General features: G+C 39.3%; 1 protein-coding gene across 1 annotated transcript; it reads right to left on the reverse strand.

Annotated features, from left to right (window-relative positions):
- Nucleotides 1–12,949: 12,949 nt before the first annotated feature.
- Nucleotides 12,950–25,815, reverse strand: LOC138265644 (receptor-type tyrosine-protein phosphatase eta-like). Its single transcript, XM_069213546.1, has 7 exons — nucleotides 25,167–25,815; nucleotides 20,468–20,722; nucleotides 19,010–19,264; nucleotides 17,562–17,816; nucleotides 15,387–15,641; nucleotides 13,939–14,193; nucleotides 12,950–12,960 (listed from the first exon to the last, which is right to left on the reverse strand). The coding sequence occupies exons 1-7, from the start codon at nucleotides 25,813–25,815 to the stop codon at nucleotides 12,950–12,952; spliced, it is 1,935 nt and encodes a 644-aa protein (XP_069069647.1).
- Nucleotides 25,816–25,833: the final 18 nt, after the last annotated feature.

The raw sequence follows: 25,833 nt of genomic DNA on the forward strand, positions 1-25,833 counted from the left end.
TTTGTGATGAGCACAAATTCAGTGTAAGATGTCAAATTGAAGGCAGGATTTCCTAACACTTGCACAAAATAGAAGCTTTTGTTGCCAGTTGGTGGTAGCCAGCTCAGTGAAATTGAATCTACTGAAACATCTGTGACTTTAAGATGGTTGGTTACATTGGGCACTGAAACAGAAAAAGAGAACAAGAGTTACTCAGCAGCAAACTACTTTTTTAGAGAATATCGCTTCTTAATGACTATATTTTGAAAAAGTAAAGTTGTGCCTTTTTCACCACAACAATGTGTTTTATAAGAGTTTTATAGCATTCCCTCAACAAATTAATGTCTACTTACTGCCTGCCACAAAATTGTGGACTAATCTAAATTCAGGGACTCATTAAAATGGAATGAGCATTACACAAATGTGAAACATCATCACCAATTTGCTAGATAAACTTGAATCAATGTACCCCTAATGTCACACATCATGGGCAAAAGTAACTTGACTCCTGGAAAGTTTACAGTATAAAAGATAATTTCGAAAGGAACTTGAAATGCCATCCCTTTTGCAGAGTTCACCGCAGTAGTTTAGGAAATAATTGTCAAAACTTGAAAAGTCAGATAAAGGGTTAAATAAAGGACCAATTTCTAAAAATGAACTATCTTAATTTAAATTGCCGGGCGTTTGTGAATTGAGGACCAAGACCCTAGTGATATATTCTGCAAAGTACAAAGAATACTTAAAACACCAGATAGTAGTGTTGCCCTGCAGAGTTGTAGTGACTGGGACTGAGAATACCTCCTATTCTGGGCATTCACATTTCAAATGGGGAAGAGCACACATTGGATTTAATACAAGAGAATGGATGGCTTCGATTTAATCTGGGGTTTCCCCCTAAGAAAGCTCAGCATGCTTGAGTTTCTATAATCTATTGGGTAAACAACGTGAAGTTGTGTTAAGTATCACTGAACTCAGTGTTCTGATAGACGCACAGGTGTCAGCTGAGGAATCAGAATTTAGCTCTAAATATTTAACCAGCACACAGTGCACATTGTCTATCCATCAACAAAAGAACCTACCACACATTCTGTTTTGTTTCCTCTGCATACATTTAGTATACAGATACTCAATGAAAAAATTCCACCAACGCTTTAAAAGTCTGATATTTAACATTGTATTGCTAGAGGGAATAAGTAGAGAATGCAGAAAAAGAGTTTTGATAGTGTGGGATATGCTTTTTGAAACTGTAATGTCCAGGTCAAATGCAGGGTTTGAGACTATCATGGATCACAGCATTTTAAGCTTCAAAAACGCAAAAGTATGCCAAAAACATTCACATCTAAAATGATTCAGTCTCAAAATATCAATACTCACCTGTGTATTCTGCTATGATACTGCTGTTCCCTAATACATCATTTCCAGCAACAGCTGAGACTAAGAATGTATAGTAATTCCCGGGTGTTAAATTTGTGATGAGCACAAATTCACTGAAAGATGTCAAATTGAAGGCAGGATTTCCTGACACTTGCACAAAATATAAGCTTTTGTTGCCAGTCGGTGGCAGCCAGCTCAGTAAAATTGAATCTACTGAAACGTCTGTGATATTAAGATTGTTGGTTACATTAGGCACTGAAATGCAAAAAGAGAGAGCAATATAGTTTATATATTAATGGTAAATATCGCTCCTTAACAGACTTATTAGATCAAAAGTACAGCCTTGGCTTTTTGACTTCAACAATCTGTTTTATTAAAGTTTACAAATATCTATTCAGGGAATTAATTCCTATTAATTGCTCACCATGAAATTGTGGGATAATTCAGAGGTAGGCGCTCATTAAAATGGAAGAGCATTACACAAATGTGAAACATCCTCAACAATTGGGCAGAAAAAAATTGCATCAATGTTGCCCTAATCTCACATATCAAGGGCGAAAGCAACTGAGTGCTGGAAACTTTACATCAATAAAACGTAATCAGGAAAAGAACTTGAAACACCATATCTTTGTTGACTTCACAGTACTAATAGAGGAAGTAATTGTAACAACTAAAAAGTCAGAAATAGGCTCTAAAGATAAAACTATATCAGATAATTAATGGTCTGAATTTTCATTCATAGCCTTTGTAAATTGGGCCTAAGAACCTTTAACAATTTCTGTTGTTATTGAACACACCAAATAGCAGTGCTGCACTTGACTGATGTATTTACTGTATGTAAAAAATGTCTCATACTCCAGGTATTCAAAATTCAAATAAGAAATAGCACAAATTGATATTTCATTTAAAAAAACATGCAAGTTTTGGCTTATAACTGGGCCTTCACCCTAACAAAGTTCAGCAACCTTCGGTTGCCAAAATGTATTGGATGAAGAACATGAGGTTGTGTTAACTATCACTCAACTTATAATTCTGATCTAAAAACACACCAGTCTTTGTTCAAGGGTCCAAACTCTGCCCTAAATGTCTAAGTAGCCCATATTGCACATTTCTATCTGTGGACAAAATAAGCCAATACTGAAAATACTTTGTTTTCTCTGCATATATTTAATATTTAGACACTCAACAGAATTTCTAGCTAGGCATGAAACATCTGATATTTCAAAAGTTCTCTTTTAAAAGGAAATAAGTAGTGAATGCTGATACCAAGTGTTGGGATATTGGGATAGTGTGGGGTCTGTTTTTTAAATTGTAATCTGTCTATCAAACTCAGGGTTTGGAGACCATCATAGATTACAGTATTTTAAGCTTGAAGAACACACATCTATGGCAAAATAGATCATCCTTTAAAATGATTCAGTCTCAAGCTGTTCAAGCTCACCTGTGTATTCTGTTATGATACTGCTGTTCCCCAGTACACTATTTCCAGCCACAGCTGAGACTAAGAGTGCATAGTGATTCCCAGGTGTTAAATTTGTGATGAGCACAAATTCAGTGTAAGATGTCAAATTGAAGGCAGGATTTCCTAACACTTGCACAAAATAGAAGCTTTTGTTACCAGTTGGTGGTAACCAGCTCAGTGAAATTGAATCTACTGAAACATCTGTGACTTTAAGATGGTTGGTTACATTGGGCACTGAAACAGAAAAAGAAAACAAGAGTTATTCAGCAGCAAATTACTTTTTTTTAGAGACTATCGCTTCTTAATGACTATATTTTGAAAAAGTAAAGTTGTGCCTTTTTCACCACAACAATGTGTGTTATAGTATTCCCTCAACAAATTAATGTATACTTACTGCCTGCCACAAAATTGTGGACTAATCTAAATTCAGGGACTCATTAAAATGGAATGAGCATACACAAATGTGAAACATCATCACCAATTTGCTAGATAAACTTGAATCAATGTACCCCTAATGTCACACATCATGGGCAAAAGTAACTTGACTCCTGGAAAGTTTACAGTATAAAAGATAATTCTGAAAGGAACTTGAAATGCCATCCCTTTTGCAGAGTTCACCGCAGTAGTTTAGGAAATAGTTGTCAAAACTTGAAAAGTCAGATAAAGGGTTAAATAAAGGACCAATTTCCAAAAATTAACTATCTTAATTTAAATTGCCGGGTGTTTGTGAATTGAGGACCAAGACCCTAGTGATAAATGCTGCAAAGTAGAAAGAATACTTAAAACACCAGATAGTAGTGTTGCCCTGCAGAGTTCTAGTGACTGGCACTGAGAATACCTCCTATTCTGGGCATTCACATTTCAAATGGGGAAGAGCACACATTGGATTTAATACAAGAGAATGGATGGCTTCCATTTAATCTGGGGTTTCCCCCTAAGAAAGCTCAGCATGCTTGAGTTTCTATAATCTATTGGGTAAACAACGTGAGGTTGTGTTAAGTATCACTGAACTCAGTGTTCTGATACACGTACAGATGTCAGCTGAGGAATCAGAATTTAGCTCTAAATGTTTAACCAGCACACAGTGCACATTGTCTATCCATCAAAAAAAGAACCTACCACACATTCCGTTTTGTTTCCTCTGCATACATTTAGTATACAGCTACTCAATGAAAAAATTCCACCAACGCTTCAAAAGTCTGATATTTAACATTGTATTGCTAGAGGGAATAAGTAGAGAATGCAGAAAAAGAGTTTTGAGAGTGTGGGATATACTTTTTGAAACTGTAATGTCCAGGTCAAATGCAGGGTTTGAGACTATCATGGATCACAGCATTTTAAGCTTCAAAAATGCAAAAGTATGTCAAAAACGTTCACATCTAAAATGATTCAGTCTCAAGCTGTCCATGCTCACCTGTGTATTCTGTTATGATACTGCTGTTCCCCAGTACACCATTTCCAGCCACAGCTGAGACTAAGAGTGCATAGTGATTCCCAGGTGTTAAATTTGTGATGAGCACAAATTCAGTGTAAGATGTCAAATTGAAGGCAGGATTTCCTAACACTTGCACAAAATAGAAGCTTTTGTTGCCAGTCGGTGGTAGCCAGCTCAGTGAAATTGAATCTACTGAAACGTCTGTGATATTAAGATTGTTGGTTACATTAGGCACTGAAATGCAAAAGGAGAGAGCAATTTAGTTTATATATTAATGGTAAATATCGGTCCTTAACAGACTTATTAGATAAAAAGTACAGCCTTGGCTTTTTGACTTCAACAATCTGTTTTAATAAAGTTTACAAATATCTATTCAGGGAATTAATTCCTATTAATTGCTCACCATGAAATTGTGGGATAATTCAGAGGTAGGCGCTCATTAAAATGGAAGAGCATTACACAAATGTGAAACATCCTCACCAATTGGGGAGAAAAAAATTGCATCAATGTTGCCCTAATCTCACATATCAAGGGCGAAAGCAACTGAGTGCTGGAAACTTTACATCAATAAAACGTAATCAGGAAAAGAACTTGAAACACCATATCTTTGTTGACTTCACAGTACTAATAGAGGAAGTAATTGTAACAACTAAAAAGTCAGAAATAGGCTCTAAAGATAAAACTATATCAGATAATTAATGGTCTGAATTTTCATTCATAGCCTTTGTAAATTGAGGCCTAAGAACCTTTAACAATTTCTGTTGTTATTGAACACACCAAATAGCAGTGCTGCACTTGACTGATGTATTTACTGTATGTAAAAAATGTCTCATACTCCAGGTATTCAAAATTCAAATAAGAAATAGCACAAATTTATATTTCATTTAAAAAAACATGCAAGTTTTGGCTTATATCTGGGCCTTCACCCTAACAAAGTTCAGCAAGCTTCGGTTGCCAAAATGTATTGGATGAAGAACATGAGGTTGTGTTAACTATCACTCAACTTATAATTCTGATCTAAAAACACATCAGTCTTTGTTCAAGGGTCCAAACTCTGCCCTAAATGTCTAAGTAGCCCAGATTGCACATTTCTATCTGTGGACAAAATAAGCCAATACAGAAAATACTTTGTTTTCTCTGCATATATTTAATATTTAGACACTCAACAGAATTTCTAGCTAGGCATGAAACATCTGATATTTCAAATGTTCTTGTAAAAGGAAATAAGTAGTGAATGCTGATACCAAGTGTTGGGATATTGGGATAGTGTGGGTCTGTTTTTTAAATTGTAATCTGTCTATCAAGCTCAGGGTTTGGAGACCATCATAGATTACAGTATTTTAAGCTTGAGGAACACACATCTATGGCAAAGTAGATCATCCTTTCAAATGATTCAGTCTCAAGCTGTCCATGCTCACCTGTGTATTCTGTTATGATACTGCTGTTCCCCAGTACACCATTTCCAGCCACAGCTGAGACTAAGAGTGCATAGTGATTCCCGGGTGTTAAATTTGTGATGAGCACAAATTCAGTGTAAGATGTCAAATTGAAGGCAGGATTTCCTAACACTTGCACAAAATAGAAGCTTTTGTTGCCAGTCGGTGGTAGCCAGCTCAGTAAAATTGAATCTACTGAAACGTCTGTGATATTAAGATTGTTGGTTACATTAGGCACTGAAATGCAAAAAGAGAGAGCAATTTAGTTTATATATTAATGGTAAATATCGCTCCTTAACAGACTTATTAGATAAAAAGTACAGCCTTGGCTTTTTGACTTCAACAATCTGTTTTATTAAAGTTTACAAATATCTATTCAGGGAATTAATTCCTATTAATTGCTCACCATGAAATTGTGGGATAATTCAGAGGAAGGCACTCATTAAAATGAAAGAGCATTACACAAATGTGAAACATCCTCAACAATTGGGCAGAAAAAAATTGCATCAATGTTGCCCTAATCTCACATATCAAGGGCGAAGGCAGCTGAGTGCTGGAAACTTTACATCAATAAAACGTAATCAGGAAAAGAACTTGAAACACCATATCTTTGTTGACTTCACAGTACTAATAGAGGAAGTAATTGTAACAACTAAAAAGTCAGAAATAGGCTCTAAAGATAAAACTATATCAGATAATTAATGGTGTGAATTTTCATTCATAGCCTTTGTAAATTGAGGCCTAAGAACCTATAACAATTTCTGTTGTTATTGAACACACCAAATAGCAGTGCTGCACTTGACTGATGTATTTACTGTATGTAAAAAATGTCTCATACTCCAGGTATTCAAAATACAAATAAGAAATAGCACAAATTGATATTTCATTTAAAAAAACATGCAAGTTTTGGCTTATAACTGGGCCTTCACCGTGACAAAGTTCAGCAAGCTTCGGTTGCCAAAATGTATTGGATGAAGAACATGAGGTTGTGTTAACTATCACTCAACTTATAATTCTGATCTAAAAACACATCAGTCTTTGTTCAAGGGTCCAAACTCTGCCCTAAATGTCTAAGTAGCCCCGATTGCACATTTCTATCTGTGGACAAAATAAGCCAATACAGAAAATACTTTGTTTTCTCTGCATATATTTAATATTTAGACACTCAACAGAATTTCTAGCTAGGCATGAAACATCTGATATTTCAAATGTTCTTTTTTAAAAGGAAATAAGTAGTGAATGCTGATACCAAGTGTTGGGATATTGGGATAGTGTGGGTCTGTTTTTTAAATTGTAATCTGTCTATCAAGCTCAGGGTTTGAAGACCATCATAGAGTACAGTATTTTAAGCTTGAAGAACACACATCTATGGCAAAGTAGATCATCCTTTCAAATGATTCAGTCTCAAGCTGTCCATGCTCACCTGTGTATTCTGTTATGATACTGCTGTTCCCCAGTACACCATTTCCAGCCACAGCTGAGACTAAGAGTGCATAGTGATTCCCAGGTGTTAAATTTGTGATGAGCACAAATTCAGTGTAAGATGTCAAATTGAAGGCAGGATTTCCTAACACTTGCACAAAATAGAAGCTTTTGTTACCAGTTGGTGGTAGCCAGCTCAGTGAAATTGAATCTACTGAAACATCTGTGACTTTTAGATTGTTGGTTACATTGGGCACTGAAACAGAAAAAGAGAACAAGAGTTACTCAGCAGCAAACTACTTTTTTTTAGAGACTATCGCTTCTTAATGACTATATTTTGAAAAAGTAAAGTTGGGCCTTTTTCACCACAACAATGTGTTTTATAAGAGTTTTATAGCAGTCCCTCAACAAATTAATGGCTACTTACTGCCTGCCACAAAATTGTGGACTAATCTAAATTCAGGGACTCATTAAAATGGAATGAGCATTACACAAATGTGAAACATCATCACCAATTTGCTAGATAAACTTGAATCAATGTACCCCTAATGTCACACATCATGGGCAAAAGTAACTTGACTCCCGGAAAGTTTACAGTATAAAAGATAATTCTGAAAGGAACTTGAAATGCCATCCCTTTTGCAGAGTTCACCGCAGTAGTTTAGGAAATAATTGTCAAAACTTTAAAAGTCAGATAAAGGGTTAAATAAAGGACCAATTTCCAAAAATTAACTATCTTAATTTAAATTGCCGGGCATTTGTGAATTGAGGACCAAGATGTGAGAAAACAGGGCTGAGTGCAGAGGCCCACTAACTTTTTGCCCCCATTTTCCACTTTATGCTGGTGTTTTCCTGACTCTGATGGTGCCCTGGGTACTGCTAACCAGTCCCAGGGCCTGTGCTCTGTGTAAAATGATTATGCAAATTAGGCTAATTATAATTGGCTAAATTAACCTACCTATAAGTCCCTAGTATATGGTAGGGCATGTAGGTTTAGGGACCACAGCATAGGTAGTGCACCCATAGGTGCACTGCTGAGGTGCCCAGTGTCATTTTAAAGGCGGGCCTGCCTTGCTGGCTGCTTTTAAATTAAAGTTATATGCAAATTCGACTTTGGAATTAAAAGTAGTTCCAAAGTCTTAAACTACCTTATTTTTACATATAAGTCACCCCTAAGGTGTGCCCTATGTGCCCCTAGGGCTGGGTGCCATGTAACTATAAGCAGGGACTTTATAAAAATAGATTTATAAACCCTGGTGAGGTAAAAACAGCCAAATTTGTTTTTCCCTCATTGAAGTAAATGGCCTTCATAGGCTAGAATGGGGAGACTTTATTTTAAATTTTAAAGTCTCCTTAAATGTTGCATACCAAGAATTTGGTATCAAATTAATTGTTGTAATAAATCCCACTACTTCCAGTTGTGGGATTTAATATAACTTGTTCAGGTAAAGAGTTTTAGACTTTACCTAAAAAGTTGCCAATTTCAGCCCTGCATTGTTTTTGCTGCTGTGCTCTGATTGGCCAGCCTGCAGCAGCTTTTGCCAAGCTGCCTTGATGAGGTGTGAAGTGGCCTGGCTTCACACAAAGGAATGTGCTTGTGGGAGAGAATCTCCCCTCAGCAGATGGTGAGGCAGGAAGGGGGAGGGCTGCCAAACTGGTCTTCAAAGGCAGAGAAGGACATTTGGAGCAACCAGCAACACCCCCACATCCTGCAACCCCAGACAACTAGGTGCCCCCTTGATTAGATTAGGAGAGGGCAGGAGAGGGGTGTGTTTATGATTTTTAGCCACACCAGTGGGTGGGCTCAGCCAGATGTAACCTCCAAAAATCAGATTCAGCCATGTTGGATTTTTAGAGAATGTTGCCTTTTGGGATGGATTTTTGCCACACTTCCCAGGAAGTGGTCATCACAGGGGGACAACCCTGTACCTGATTGGAGAACCAGGACCCCCCTGCTTTTCACCCAGGAGCAAGGATAAAACTGGCAGACCTGCCCCCACACCTCAGATCCCTGCCAGATTTCAAGAAGAAAAGAACTAAAGGAGAAGAAGGACTGCCCTGCAGGACCCCTGGCCTGCACCTGGAACCTGCACTCAGAAGGACTGCACCAGCTGCACACTTGGGCTTCACCACAAGAAGGACTTTGCCTGGCTTCAACTGGTTCAAGGAGGGACTCCCTGTTTGCTACAGGTGAAAAATTGCTATCCAGAGTCCCCTGCACCAACTCCTGAAAAAAAAGACCAGTTGACCACTGCCCAGTGGCCAAAAAGGAGTTTGCGCCAGGTGCATTCTGGGAGTTGAAGTCCGCACCCCCCAAGAACCATCACAGAACTTCTGGACCCTTGGGGTGAGCTGTGGACCCCAAAAGAACCTTAAAAGAACATCTGGGTGAAACCCCAGAAGTTTGGAGAAGATTTGAGAAATTTTGTAAAAAAGCTCCAGAGAGGGACCGACCCGCCGGGGAAATTCTAGCCGGCTTGCCTCAACCGCGACCCGGCCTGACTTGGTGGTTCATCCCGGTAAAGAAAAACCTCCGAAAAAGAGACTAAGTCCGAAGGTAAAAAGTTGACCGGGACCTCCCAGCCATCGTATCCGAGAAGGGCTCCACGGACGTCGGATCAAGATCCAGGTTTACCCCGGTCGAAGGATTTTCACCTCGAAAAAACGACTAAGTCCGAAGGTAAAAATCTCCACCGAGGAAACCCACATCGCGTATCCGGACAAGGGCTCCAGGAGGTCGGATTCAACTGGCAGGTTCGTCCCGCTGAAGAAAATCTTCAAAATAAAGACTAAGTCAGAAGGTAACTTTTTAACCGAGGCCTCCCGCGACTTGTAGCCGAGCAGGGCTCCATCGCGGTCGGCCTGAAACTTTGACTTTGACCCGGTCCTGGTGCAACCAGATGACCCGATTGGCGCTTTTTGTTTCTAAGCACTAGAAAAATAATAATTTTTTTAAAATTCATATCTCTGGTTCCCTTTATCCGATTTTATTCGTTTTTGTGTCATTTTAAAGATAAAAATATAAACTATTTTTATAAATTCGTTTTGGATTTTTAAACCGTTTCCTGTGTTTTATTTGATTACTGTTTTGTGATATTTGAATGCTTTACACACTGTCTCCTAAGTTAAGCTTTGACGCTCGTTGCCAAGCTACCATGGGTTGAGCTGGGATTAATTTACTGAGACCTAACTGTACCTAGGTGGAGGTTGGTGGCTTGTTGCTAGGTTTAGGTACCTACCTGCCCTTACCAATAACCCATTTTCCAACACAAGACCCTAGTGATATATTCTGCAAAGTACAAAGAATACTTAAAACACCAGATAGTAGTGTTGCCCTGCAGACTTGTAGTGACTGGGACTGAGACTACCTCCTATTCTGGGCATTCACATTTCAAATGGGGAACAGCACACATTGGATTTAATACAAGAGAATGGATGGCTTCCATTTAATCTGGGGTTTCCCCCTAAGAAAGCTCAGCATGCTTGAGTTTATATAATCTATTGGGTAAACAACGTGAAGTTGTGTTAAGTATCACTGAAATCAGTGTTCTGATAGACGCACAGATGTCAGCTGAGGAATCAGAATTTAGCTCTAAATGTTTAACCAGCACACAGTGCACATTGTCTATCCATCAACAAAAGAACCTACCACACATTCCGTTTTGTTTCCTCTGCATACATTTAGTATACAGATACTCAATGAAAAAATTCCACCAACGCTTCAAAAGTCTGATATTTAAAATTGTATTGCTAGAGGGAATAAGTAGAGAATGCAGAAAAAGAGTTATGATAGTGTGGGATATGCTTCTTGAAACTGTAATGTCCAGGTCAAATGCAGGGTTTGAGACTATCATGGATCACAGCATTTTAAGCTTCAAAAATGCAAAAGTATGCCAAAAACGTTCACCTCTAAAATGATTCAGTCTCAAAATATCAATACTCACCTGTGTATTCTGCTATGATACTGCTGTTCCCTAATACACCATTTCCAGCAACAGCTGAGACTAAGAATGTATAGTGATTCCCTGGTGTTAAATTTGTGATGAGCACAAATTCACTGAAAGATGTCAAATTGAAGGCAGGATTTCCTGACACTTGCACAAAATATAAGCTTTTGTTGCTAGTCGGTGGTAGCCAGCTCAGTGAAATTGAATCTACTGAAACGTCTGTGATATTAAGATTGTTGGTTACATTAGGCACTGAAATGCAAAAAGAGAGAGCAATTTGGTTTATATATTAATGGTAAATATCGCTCCTTAACAGACTTATTAGTTAAAAAGTACAGCCCTGGCTTTTTGACTTCAACAATCTGTTTTATTAAAGTTTACAAATATCTATTCAGGGAATTAATTCCTATTAATTGCTCACCATGAAATTGTGGGATAATTCAGAGGTAGGCGCTCATTAAAATGGAAGAGCAATACACAAATGTGAAACATGCTCACCAATTGGGCAGAAAAAAATTGCATCAATGTTGCCCTAATCTCACATATCAAGGGCGAAAGCAACTGATTGCTGGAAACTTTACTACAATAAAAGGTAATCAGGAAAAGAACTTGAAACACCATATCTTTGTTGACTTCACAGTACTAATAGAGGAAGTAATTGTAACAACTAAAAAGTCAGAAATAGGCTCTAAAGATAAAACTATATAAGATAATTAATGGTCTGAATTTTCATTCATAGCCTTTGTAAATTGAGGCCTAAGAACCTTTAACAATTTCTGTTGTTATTGAACACACCAAATAGCAGTGCTGCACTTGACTGATGTATTTACTGTATGTAAAAAATGTCTCATACTCCAGGTATTCAAAATTCAAATAAGAAATAGCTCAAATTGATATTTCATTTAAAAAAACATGCAAGTTTTGGCTTATATCTGGGCCTTCACCCTAACAAAGTTCAGCAACCTTCGGTTGCCAAAATGTATTGGATGAAGAACATGAGGTTGTGTTAACTATCACTCAACTTATAATTCTGATCTAAAAACACATCAGTCTTTGTTCAAGGGTCCAAACTCTGCCCTAAATGTCTAAGTAGCCCAGATTGCACATTTCTATCTGTGGACAAAATAAGCCAATACAGAAAATACTTTGTTTTCTCTGCATATATTTAATATTTAGACACTCAACAGAATTTCTAGCTAGGCATGAAACATCTGATATTTCATATGTTCTTTTTAAAAAGGAAATAAGTAGTGAATGCTGATACCAAGTGTTGGGATATTGGGATAGTGTGGGTCTGTTTTTTAAATTGTAATCTGTTTATCAAGCTCAGGGTTTGGAGACCATCATAGATTACAGTATTTTAAGCTTGAAGAACACACATCTATGGCAAAGTAGATCATCCTTTCAAATGATTCAGTCTCAAGCTGCCCATGCTCACCTGTGTATTCTGCTATGATACTGATGTTCCCCAGTACACCATTTCCAGCCACAGCTGAGACTAAGAGTGCATAGTGATTCCCAGGTGTTAAATTTGTGATGAGCACAAATTCAGTGTAAGATGTCAAATTGAAGGCAGGATTTCCTAACACTTGCACAAAATAGAAACTTTTGTTGCCTGTTGGTGGTAGCCAGCTCAGTGAAATTGAATCTACTGAAACATCTGTGACTTTAAGATGGTTGGTTACATTGGGCACTGAAACAGAAAAAGAGAACAAGAGTTACTCGGCAGCAAACTACTTTTTTAGAGAATATCGCTTCTTAATGACTATATTTTGAAAAAGTAAAGTTGTGCCTTTTTCACCACAACAATGTGTTTAATAAGAGTTTTATAGCATTCCCGCAACAAATTAATGTCTACTTACTGCCTGCCACAAAATTGTGGACTAATCTAAATTCAGGGACTCACTAAAATGGAATGAGCATTACACAAATGTGAAACATCATCACCAATTTGCTAGATAAACTTGAATCAATGTACCCCTAATGTCACACATCATGGGCAAAAGTAACTTGACTCCTGGAAAGTTTACAGTATAAAAGATAATTCTGAAAGGAACTTGAAATGCCATCCCTTTTGCAGAGTTCACCGCAGTAGTTTAGGAAATAATTGTCAAAACTTGAAAAGTCAGATAAAGGGTTAAATAAAGGACCAATTTCCAAAAATTAACTATCTTAATTTAAATTGCCGGGCATTTGTGAATTGAGGACCAAGACCCTAGTGATAAATTCTGCATAGTACAAAGAATACTTAAAACACCAGATAGTAGTGTTGCGCTGCAGAGTTGTAGTGACTGGCACTGAGAATACCTCCTATTCTGGGCATTCACATTTCAAATGGGGAAGAGCACACATTGGAGTTAATACAAGAGAATGGATGGCTTCCATTTAATCTTGGGTTTCCCCCTAAGAAAGCTCAGCATGCTTGAGTTTCTATAATCTATTGGGTAAACAACGTGAGGTTGTGTTAACTATCACTCAACTCAATATTCTGATATATGCCCATCTGTCTGGTCAGGAATCAGAATTTAGCTCTAACTGTTTAAACAGCACACAGTGCACATTGTCTATCCATAAACAAAAGAACCCACCACACATTCCATTTTGTTTTCTCTGCATACATTTACTCTACAACTACTCAACGAAAAAATTCCACAAAGGCTTGAATAGTCCGATATTTAAAATTGTATTGCTAGAGGGAATCAGTAGAGAATGCTGAAAAAAAGTTTTGATAGTGTGGGTTCTGCTTCTTCAAACTGTACTGTGCTCGTCAAAGGCAGGGTTTGAGACTATCATGGATCACTGCATTTTAAGCTTAAAAAATGCATAATTATGTCAAAAACGTTCACCTTAAAAATGATCAAGTCTCACAATATCAATACTCACCTGTGTATTCTGCTATGATACTGCTGTTCCCTAATACACCATTTCCAGCCACAGCTGAGACTAAGAATGTATAGTGATTCCCTGGTGTTAAATTTGTGATGAGCACAAATTCACTGTAAGATGTCAAATTGAAGGTAGGATTTCCTGACACTTGCACAAAATAGAAGCTTTTGTTGCCAGTTGGTGGTAGCCAGCTCAGTGAAATTGAATCTACTGAAACATCTGTGACTTTAAGATTGTTGGTTACATTAGGCACTGAAATGCAAAAGGAAAGTGTGGTTTAGTTTACATATTAATGGTAAATATCGCTCCCTAACAGACTTGTTATTTGAAAAGTACAGTCTTGGCTTTTTGACTTCAACATTCTGTTTTATTGGAGTTTAAAAATATCTATTCAGAGAATTAATTCCTATTAATTGCGCGCTATAAAACTGTGGGATATTTCAGAGGTAAGGGTTCATTAAAATGGAAAAGTATTACACAAATGTTAAACATCGTCACCAATTAAGCAGTGAAAATTGCATCAATGTTGCCCTAATCTCACATATCAAGGGCAAAAGTCAACTGAGTGCTGGAAACTTTACATCAATAAAAGGTAATCCGGAAAATAACTTGAAACACCATATCTCTGTTGACTTCACAGCAGTAATGGCGGAAGTAATTGTTAACAACTGAAATGTCAGATATAGGCTCTAAAAAAAAACTATATCAGATAATTAATGGTCTGAATTTTAATTCATAGCCATTGTAAATTGAGGCCTAAGAACCTGTAACAATTTCTGTACAATAGTATTGATACTGAACATACCAAATAGCAGTGCTGCACTTGACTGATGTATTAATTGTATGTAGAAAATGTCTCATATTCCACGTATTCAAAATGTAAATTAAAAAATAGCGCAAATTGATATTTAATACAAATCATGCATGGTTTAGCTCATATCTGGGCATTTTACCCTAATAACGCCAAGCAGGCTTCAGTTGTCAAAATCTATCCAATGAAAACATGAGGTTGTGTTATCTATCACTCAACTTAGAATTCTAATCCAAAAACAGATCACTCTGCGCTCAAGCGTCTAAACTCCGCCCTAAATGTCTAAGTATCCCAGATTGCACATTTCTATCTGTGGACAAAATAACCCAATACAGAAAATACTTTGTTTTCTCTGCATAGATTTACTATTTAGACACTCAATAGAAATGTCTAGCTAGGCTTGAAACATCTGATATTTTAAATGTTCTTTTAAGATGAAATAAGTAGTGAATGCTGATGATGAGTCTTGGGATATTGGGATAGTATGGGGTCTGTTTTTTAAATTGTAATCTGTCTATCAAACTTAGGGTTTGAGACCATCATAGATTACAGTATTTTAAGCTTGAAGAACATACATCTATGGCAAAGTAGTTCATACTTCAAAAAGATTCAGTCCCAAGCTGTCCATGCTCACCTGTGTATTCTGTTATGATACTGCTGTTCCCCAGTACACCATTTCCAGCCACAGCTGAGACTAAGAATGTATAGTGATTCCCAGGTGTTAAATTTGTGATGAGCACAAATTCAGTGTAAGATGTCAAAATGAAGGCAGGATTTCCTAACACTTGCACAAAATACCAGCTTTTGTTGCCAGTTGGTGGTAGCCAGCTCAGTGAAATTGAATCTACTGAAACATCTGTGACTTTAAGATTGTTGGTTACATTGGGCACTGAAACAGAAAAAGAGAGCAAGAGTTACTCAGCAGCAAAGCACTTAAAATATTTATAGTGAATATCGCTTCTGAACGGATATATTTTTGAAAAAGTAAAGTCATGCCTTTTTCACCACAGCAATGTGTCTTATAAGAGGTTAAAAGCATTCCCTCAACAAAATAATGTCTACTCACTGCCTGCCACAAAATTGTCGACTAATCTAAACTCAGAGGCTCATTAAAATGGAATGAGCATTATACAAATGTGAAATATCGTCACCAATTGGCCAGAGGAACTTGTGTCAATGTACCCCTAATGTCGCACAACAGGGTCAAAAGTAACTGGACTCCGGGAACGTTTACAGTATAAAAGATAATTCTGAAAGGAACTTGAAATGCCATATCTTTTGCAGAGCTCAACGCAGTAGTTTAGGAAATCATTGTCAAAACTTGAAAACGTCAGATAAAGGGTCAAATAAAGGACCAATTTCCAAAAACTAACTATCTTAATTTAAATTCCTGGGAGTTTGTGAATTGAGGACTTAGGGCAAGATGTAGAAAGCTTTTTGCATGGTGCAAACTGCGAAAATCGCAGTTTGCGCCATGCAAAAAGCCTTTTTTGCGATGCTCATTCACAAATTGCGAGTCAGTACAGACTCGCAATTTGTGAATGCAACTCGCAAATAGGAAGGGGTGTTCCCTTCCTATTAGCGACTCGCATCCAAATCAGAGTTGGTTTGTGACCGCGAATGCGGTCGCAAAGCAACTCGCAGTTACCACCAGTGTCACACTGGTGGTAACTCATTCGCAAAAGGGAAGGGGTCCCAATGGGACCCCTTCCCCTTTGTGAATGTTGACAAAAATATTTTTTCAGAGCAGGCAGTGGTCCTATGGACCACTGCCTACTCTGAAAAAAATTAAACCAAATGGTTTCGGTATTTTTTTCATTTTCCAACTCATTTTCTTTTAAGGAAAACGGGCTGCAAAATGAAAAAAAAAACTGTTTTATTTACAAAGCAGTCACAGACATGGAGGTCTGCTGACTACAGCAGGCCATCCTCCCTGTGAGTGCAGGGACTTGCTATGGGGTCGCACAATGCGACCCACCTCATGAATATTGATGAGGTGGGTCTTTAAGACCCCATAGCGAGTCGCAGAAGGTGTCTGAGACACCATTCAGCATCCGTTTTTGCGACTTGCAAATTGCGAGTCGCTCAGACTCGCAATTTGCAAGTCGCAAAAACTGATTTTGCTACATCTGGCCCTAAGACCCTAGTGATATTTCTGCAAAGTACAAAGAATACTTAAAACACCAGATAGTAGCGTTGTCCTGCAGAATTGCAGTGACTGGGTGTGAGAATACTTCTTATTCTGGGCATTCACATTTCAAATGGGGAAGAACACACATTGGGATTTAATACAAGAGAATACATGGCTTAGGTTTAATCTAGGGTTTCCCCCTAAGAAAGCTCAAGATGTTTGAGTTTCTAAAATCTATTGGGTGAACAACATGAGCTTGTGTTAACTATCACTCAACTCAGTATTCTGGTACATGCAGAGATGTCTGCTCAGGAATCAGAATTTAGCTCTAAATGTTTAACCAGCACGCAGTGCACATCGTCTGTCCATGAACAAAAGAGCCCACCTCATATCCCATTTGTTTTCTCTGCATACATTTACTATACAGATACTCAACTAAAAATTCTACCAAGGCTTCAATAATCTGATATTTAAAATTGTATTGCTAGAGGGAATAAGTAGAGAATGCTGAAAAATAGTTTTGATGGTGTGGGATCTGCTTTTTGAAACTGTAATGTGCCTGTCAAATACAGGGTTCCAGACTATCATGGATCACTGCATTTTAAGCTTCAAAAATGCAAACTTATGGCAAAAAAGTTAACCTATGAAATGATTCAATCTCAAAATATCAATACTCACCTGTGTATTCTGCTATGATACTGCTGTTACCTAATACACCATTTCCAGCAACAGCGGAGACTAAGAATGTATAGTGATTCCCTGGTGTTAAATTAGTGATGAGCACAAATTCACTGTAAGATGTCAAATTGAAGGCAGGATTTCCTGACACTTGCACATAATAGAAGCTTTTGTTCCCAGTTGGTGGTAGCCAGCTCAGTGAAATTGAATCTATTGAAACGTCTGTGACATTAAGATCCTTGGTTACATGGGGCACTGAAATGCAAAAAGAGAGTGGGATTTAGTTTACATATTAATAGTAAATATCGCTCCCTAACAGATTTATTATTTAAAAAGTATAGTCTTGGCTTTTTTGACTTGAACAATCTGTTTTAATAGAGTTTAAAAATACCTATTCAGGGAATTAATTCCCATTAATTCCTCGCCATAAAATTGTAGGATAATTCAGAGCTAGAGGCTCATTAAAATGGAAGGGGATTACACCAATGTTAAACATTGTCACCAATTGGGCGTAGAAAATTGCATCAATGTTGCCCTAATCTCATATATCAAGGGCGAAGGCAACTGAGTGCTGGAAACTTCACACCAATAAAGGTAATCAAGAAAAGAACTTGAAACACCATATCTTTGTTGACTTCCCAGCAGTAATGGAGGAAGTAAACCTTAACAACTGAAAAGTCAGAAACAGGCTCTAAAGAAAATACTTTATCAGAAAATTAATGATCCAAATTTTAATTCATAACCTTTGTAAATTGAGGCCTAGGAACCTATAACAATTTCTGTACAATAGTGTTGATATTGAACACACCAAATAGCAGTGCTGAACTTGACTGATGTATTTACTGTATGTAGAAAATGTCTCATATTTCAGGTATTCAAAATTTTAATAAAAAAATAGCACAAATGTATACTTAATAAAAAACATGCATGGTTTATCTTATATCGGGACCTTTTACCCTAATAAAGCTCAGCATGCTTCAGTTGCTAAAATCTATCGGATAAAAATATGAGGTTGTGTTAACTATCACTCAACTTAGAATTCTTATCTAAAAACAGATCACTCTTTGCTCAAGCGTCCAAACTCTGCCCTAAATGACTAAGTATCCAAAATTGCACATTTCTATCTGTGGACAAAATAACCCAATACAGAAATGACTTTGTTTTCTCTGCATAGATTTACTATTTAGATACTCAATAGAATTTCTAGCTAGGTTTGAAACGTCTGATATTTTAAATTATTTTGTAAGAGGAAATAAGTAGTGAATGCTGATAACGAGTCTTGGCATATTAAGATAGTGCGGGGTCTGTTTTTTAAATTGTAATCTGTCAATCAAACTCAGGGTTTTGAGACCATCATAGATTACAGTATTTTAAGCTTGAAGAACACACATCTATAGCAAAGTAGTTCATCCTTTAAATTGATTCAGTCTCAAGTTGTCAATGCTCACCTTTGTATTCTGTCATGATATTGCTGTTCCCCAATACACCATTTCCAGCCACAGCTGAGACTAAGAGTGTATAGTGATTCCCAGGCGTTAAATTTGTGATGAGCACAAATTCAGTGTAAGATGTCAAATTGAAGGCAGGATTTCCTAACACTTGCACAAAATAGAAGCTTTTGTTGCCAGTTGGTGGCAGCCAGCTCAGTAAAATTGAATCTACTGAAACATCTGTGACTTTAAGATTCTTAGTTACATTGGGCACTGAAACAGAAAAAGAGAACAAGAGTTACTCGGCAGCAGATCACTTAAATTATTTATAGTGAATATCGCTTCTTAATGGATATATTTTTGAAAAAGCAAAGTCGTGCCTTTTTCACCACAGCAATGTGTTTTATGAGTTTAAAAGCACTCCACCAACAAAGTAATGTCTACACACTGCCTGCCACATAATTGTCAACTAATCTAAACTCAGGGGCTCATTAAAATGGAATGAGCATTACACAAATGTGAAATATCATCACCAATTTGCTAGAGAAACGTGTATCAATGTACCCCTAACGTCGCACATCAGGGTCAAAAGTAACTTGACTCCTGGAAAGTTTACAGTATAAAAGATAATTCTAAAAGGAACTTGAAATGCCATACCTTTTGCAGAGTTCACTGCAGTAGTTTAGGAAAAAATTGTGAAAACTTAAAAAGTCAGATAAAGTTTCAAATAAAGGACCAGTTTCCAAAAACTAACTATCTTAATTGAAATTGATGGGAGTTTGTGAATTGAGGACCAAGACCCTAGTGATATTTCTGCAAAGTACAAAGAATACTTAAAACACCAGATAGTAGTGTTGCACTGCAGAGTTGTAGTGACTGGGTGTGAGAATACCTCCTATTCTGGGCATTCACATTTCAAATGGGGTAGAACACACATTGGATTTAATACAAGAGAATGTATGGCTTCCGTTTAATCTGGGGTTTCCCCCCTAAGAAAGCTCAGCATGTTTGAGTTTCTAAAATCTATTGGGTGAACAATGAACAACGTGAGGTTCTTTTAACTATCACTCAACTCAGTATTCTGACATATGCGCATATGTCTCCTCAGGAATCAGAATTTAGCTCTAAATGTTTAAGCAGCACACAGTGCACATCGTCTATCCATGAACAAAAGAACCCACCACACATTCCATTTTGTTTTCTCTGCATACATTTACTAAACAGATACTCAACGAACATTTTTTACCAAGGCTTGAATAATCTGATATTTAAAATTGCATTGCTAGAGGGAATAAGTACAGAATGCTGCAAAAAAGTTTTGATGGTGTGGGATCTGCTTTTTGAAACTGTAATGTGCCTGTCAAATACAGGGTTCAAGACTATCATGGATCACAGCTTTTTAAGCTTCAAAAACGCAAAATTATGGCAAAAAAGTTCACCTTTAAAATGATTCACTCTCAAACTGTCCATGCTCACCTGTGTATTCTGATATGATACTGCTTTTCCCCAGTACACCATTTCCAGCAACAGCTGAGACTAAGAATGTATAGTGATTCCCGGGTGTTAAATTTATGATGAGCACAAATTCAGTGTAAGATGTCAAATTGAAGGCAGGATTTCCTATCACTTGCACAAAATACAAGCTTTTGTTGCCAGTTGGTGGTAGCCAGCTCAGTGATATTGAATCTACTGAAACATCTGTGACTTTAAGATTGTTGGTTACATTAGGCACTGAAACAGAAAAAGACAACAAGAGTTACTCAGCAGCAAAGCACTTAAAACATTTATAGTGAATATTGCTTCTTAATGGATATATTATTGAAAAAATAAAGTAATGCCTTTTTCACCACAGCAATGTGTTTTGTAAGAGTTTAAGAGCATTCCCTCAACAAAGTAATGTCTACTCACTTCCTGCCACAGAATTGTGGACTAATCTAAAATCAGATGCTGATTAAAATGGAGAAAACATGTTACTTACCTGTAACTACAGTTATCCCGTATTGGTATCTTTCATAAATTCACATGCTTGAATCATCCCCGTCGTCGAAGTGGGAGTCCCACAGACCATGAAAAGCAATAAGCACCAAAAAGTTTTCATAGGCTACAATGTTAACCCAAGTAACTCAAATAGCCTATCTCTGTCCTTTTGTGAAAAGGACCCAACCTGGCTGCTGGCCAATCAGGCACCAGCACCCTCTAGAATACCGTCCAGAGAGGCTCTTTCCCTTAGAGTTTCTAGAACAAGGAGGAGTCACCCACCAGTCAGGACAGCCCCTAAGGTGTCCTGAGCTGAGGTAGTGGAGATGCCCGCTCCTCCGGCCACTGCCCCCACTTTTGGCGGCAAGGTTGTAGGAGATAATGACAAAAACAAGGAGCAGTCACCCACCAGTCAGGACAGCCCCTAAGGTGTCCTGAGCTGAGGCGACCCCTGCCTTGATAAATCCTCCATCTTGAGTTTGGAGGATTCCCCCAATAGGATTAGGGATGTGCACCCCTCCCCACCGGGAGGAGGCACAAAGAGGGTGTAGCCACCCTCAACGACAGTAGCCTTTGGCTACTGCCCTCCCAGACCTAAACACACCCCTAAATTCAGTATTTAGGGGCACCCCAGAACCTAGGAAACTAGATTCCTGGAACCTGAAAAAACAAGAAGGACTACTGACCTACAAGCCTGTAGAGAAGGAGGAAGACGACAACTGCTTTGGCCCCAGCCCTACCGGCCTGTCTCCAACTTCCTAAACCTGCAACCAGCGACGCATCTGACAGGGACCAGCGATCTCTGAAGCCTCAGAGGACTGCCCTGGACTAAAGGACCAAGAAATTCCCGTGAACAGCGGCCCTGTTCAAAACCAGATACTTCTTTGCAACAAAGAAGCAACTTTGAAAGACTGCACGTTTCCTGCTGGAAGCGTGAGACTTCACAATCTGCACCTGACGCCCCGGCTCGAGATCCAGAGAACAAACACCTCAGGAAGGAGTCCCCGGCGACTGCAAGCCTGTGAGTAACTGGAGACAACCCCCCTGAGCCCCCACAGCAACGCCTGAGGAGAGAATCCAGAGGCTCCCCCTGACCGCAACTGCCTGTAACAAGGTACCCAACACCTGGAACCAACACTGCACCGCAGCCTTCAGGACCTGAAGGAACTAAACCTCAGTGCAGGAGTGACCCCCAGGCAACCCTCTGCCTTGCCCAGGTGGTGGCTGTCCCGAGAAGCCCCCCCTGTGCCTGCCTGCACCGCTAGAGTGACCCCCGGGTCCCTCCATTGTTTCCTACCTGAAACACGATGCCTGCTTTGCACACTGCACCCGGCCGCCCCTGTGCCACTGAGGGTGTGTTTTGTGTGCCTACTTGTGTCCCCCACCAGTGCTCTACAAAACCCCCTGGTCTTCCCCCTGAGGACGTAGGTACTTACCTGCTGGCAGACTGGAACCGGAGAACCCCTATTCTCCATAGGTGCCAATGTGTTTTGGGCACCTCTTTGACCTCTGCACCTGACCGGCCCTGAGCTGCTGGTGTGGTAACTTTGGCTTTGCCTTGAACCCCCAACGGTGGGCTGCCTATGACCCAGAACTGAGACTTGTAAGTGTTTTACTTACCTCCTAATCTAACCTTTACTTACCTCCCCCAGGAACTGTTGATTTTTGTACTGTGTCCAAATAGCTTATTGCCATTTTTACAAAGACTGTATATATTGCTTTTATTCATAGTTCCTAAAGTATCTAAGTGAAGTACCTTTCATTTGAAGTGTTTAATGTAAGTCTTGAACCTGTGGTTCTTAAAATAAACTAAGAAAATATATTTTTCAATATAAAAACCTTTTGACCTGGAGTAAGTCTTTGAGTGTGTGTTCCTCATTTATTGCCTGTGTGTACAACAAATGCTTAACACTACCCTTTGATAAGCCTACTGCTCGACCACACTACCACAAAATAGAGCATTAGAATTATCTACTTTTGCCACTATCTTACCTCTATGGGGAACCCTTGGACTCTGTGCACACTATTTCTTACTTTGAAATAGTATTTACAGAGCCAACTTCCTACAACATAATACCAAATTACCAAATAACATGCTTATAAATCTTGTACTATAGAATAATGTCTCTACATTAAAGAAAAGATCTCACCTTAATTAAAAAGATGATGTAAGACCGCCTGTCCAACGTGCGGATCAGTTCTTTGTGACAGTTCCTGCTGTGTAAAGGAGTGTGTAGTCTTCCACGTCGCAGCCTGACATATTTTATCCAGAGTAATGCCCTGAAACAAAGCAGCCGATGTGGAGACTGCCCTTGTGGAGTGCACTCTCAGGCGCTTAGTCAATTGTTTTCCTGCTTTCGTGTGCAAAACTGAATTGTAGATGCAATCCACCGGGCTATGGTGGCCTTAGCGACCCCTGTCCCTTGCCGTTCATGAGCATAAGATACCAGCAGCTGATCTGTCTTCCTAACAAGCTTGGAACTCTGAAGGTAAAATTTCAGGAATCTCTTCATGTCCAACAAATGCAGAATCTTTTCTGCGACTGTTGATGGATTCGGGAAAAAAGTTCTTAATATTACCGGCTCATTCAGGTGAAAGGATTAGGTCACTTTAGGGATGTACCTTGGGTTAGTCCTAAGAAGGACAAAGTCATCTGAAAAGACAAGAAAGGGTTCCTTAATAGTAAAGGCCTGTATATTGCCGCCTCTTCTGGTAGATGTAAGAGCAAACACAGTTGCCACCTTCCATGTGATGTATTTGAGTTCCGCTCTGTGAATAGGTTCGAACGGAGCTTTCATTAGCGGGCACAGGACTAAATTCAGATGCCACTCTGGCGGAGGTGGACGCACTGGAGGAAAAGTGCGAAAGAGGCCCTTCATGAACTGTTTACTAATTCTGGATGAGCCAAGTGAGGGCATATATCCGCTGAGCGTCTATAGGAAGCTACAGCTGCCAAATGGATGTGTGACATAGCCCAGCCTTTGACAGGGTGAGAAGACATGAGAGAATTTGCTCCGGCTCAATCTTTAGCAAATGGAAGTTGTTCTGTAGACACCAGACACAAAATCTTTTCTATTTGAGTTTGTACGTCTTATTTGTACTGTCCGCTCGTGCCCTAGATAAAATCAGTCTGCATTCTTCCTCAATGTTCATACTCTGGAACTCACAGAACTCAGGAACCAAGCGTGCAATTACAGAGATGCTGGATCCGGATGAAGAATTTGACCTTGAGTCTTCGTGAGAAGGTTGTGGTTGCAGGGAAGGCGCATGAGATTGGTCACCGAAAGGAGTAGGAGCTCTGTGTACTAATACTGCCTGGGCAACCTGGCGCTATGAGCATGATCTTGCAGCCCTCCGACTTCATCTTCCTCAAGAGTCTGGGAATCAATGGGATGGGGGAAAGCGTACACAAAGATCCCGGACCATCTCATCGAAAAAGCATTTCCCCACAACCCCGGTAGTGGGTATCGACTGGCGTAGAACTGGCATTTGGCGTTCTGATTGATGGCAAACAAATCCAGGGTCGGTCGTCCCCAGCATTGGAAGACACTGTCCAGTACCCTCTGGTCGAGATCCCATTTGTGGCAGTTGCCATCTGTCCTGCTGAGAGAGTCCGCCAGGACATTGTTGACACCTGGCAGGTGCTCCACCCTGAGGCAAATGTTGTGCAGCATGAACCAGTCCCAAAGAGATTGAGCTTCCCTTGAGAGGGAGAGGGATCTTGTTTTCTCCCTGTTTGTTGATATAGAACCTGCTTGTTCTGTTGTCTGTACGGACCAACACAGATGACCCTGCAATCCGTGGAAGGAACACTTTGAGCGTGATAAAAATTTCTTTTAATTCCAACAGATTTATGTGCATTCCTCTATGCGCGACTGACCATCTTCCTTGAATGCGCATGTCCTGTAAATGACCTCCCCAACCTTCCAATGAAGCATCTGTTGTGATGATGAAGTCTGTCATTGGTGTGAGAAAGGCTAGCCCTTGAGAAACATGGTTGACTTGAGACCACCATTGCAATGCCCCCACTATCTTTGGTGTAACACTTATCAATTCCTCGAAGGATCCTTGTGACTGGGTCCATTGCAGCTGTAACTCCTCCTGCAAAGGTATCATTCATAACTTTGCCAGATGAACCAAGACAATGGATGAGGAGATCATGCCTAGGAGCGACTTGAACAGTCGCACTGAAACGGACCTTCTTCTTGAGATCCTGACACTAAGTTGGCTAGTTTCTGCTGCCGTGCCTGAGTGACGTATGCTTTGTTTTCAATGGTATCAAGTTCGGCACCCAAAAAGACTATCCTGCGTGTAGGAAGAGTGACTGATTTCTGGAAATTCACTATTAGTCCCAAACTGTGAAATAGTTCTAGGCAGACGTTGGTAGCCTTGGACGCTAGCTGTGATGAAGAAGCTTTTATCAGCCAGTCGTCCAGGTATGGGAACACCTGAAAACCCCTGTTGGGGAGATAGCCTGCTACTGGGGCAAGACATTTCGTGAAAATTTGTGGTGCTGACTTCAAGCCGAATGGGAGGACTTTGAATTGATAATGGCCACCTGCCACAGTGAAGCGGAGATACTTGCGATGTTTTACATGTACCGGTGTGTGGAAATAAGCATCCTGGGGATCCATTGTTGTCATGTAGTCTCCAGGGTTCAAAAGGTGCAGGATATCCAACAACGTGATCATATGAAAGGATTGTTTCCGTAGAAACTTGTTCAGCTTCCTGAGATCTAGGTTCGGCCTCCATTCCCCTGACGTCTTCCTTATTAGAAAGAACCGGGAATAGAACCCGAGTCCTCTGTGCTGAACCGAAACCTCCTCGATCGCTCCCTTGGCGAGCATCAGGAACACCTCCTCCTG

This window comes from Pleurodeles waltl, chromosome 11, assembly GCF_031143425.1.
Source record: "Pleurodeles waltl isolate 20211129_DDA chromosome 11, aPleWal1.hap1.20221129, whole genome shotgun sequence".
In the NCBI taxonomy this organism is placed as follows: Eukaryota; Metazoa; Chordata; class Amphibia; order Caudata; family Salamandridae; genus Pleurodeles; species Pleurodeles waltl.

Excerpts from the sequence above, each read along its gene's own strand:
- LOC138265644 (XM_069213546.1), bottom strand. The coding sequence starts at position 25,815 with ATGCTCGCCAAGGGAGCGATCGAGGAGGTTTCGGTTCAGCACAGAGGA. Across the intron at positions 19,265-20,467 it reads TATCATATCAGAATACACAG|TGCCCAATGTAACTAAGAAT; the intron begins GTGAGCATGGAC and ends TTTCTGTTTCAG. Across the intron at positions 15,642-17,561 it reads TATCATAGCAGAATACACAG|TGCCCAATGTAACCAACAAT; the intron begins GTGAGTATTGAT and ends TTTCTGTTTCAG.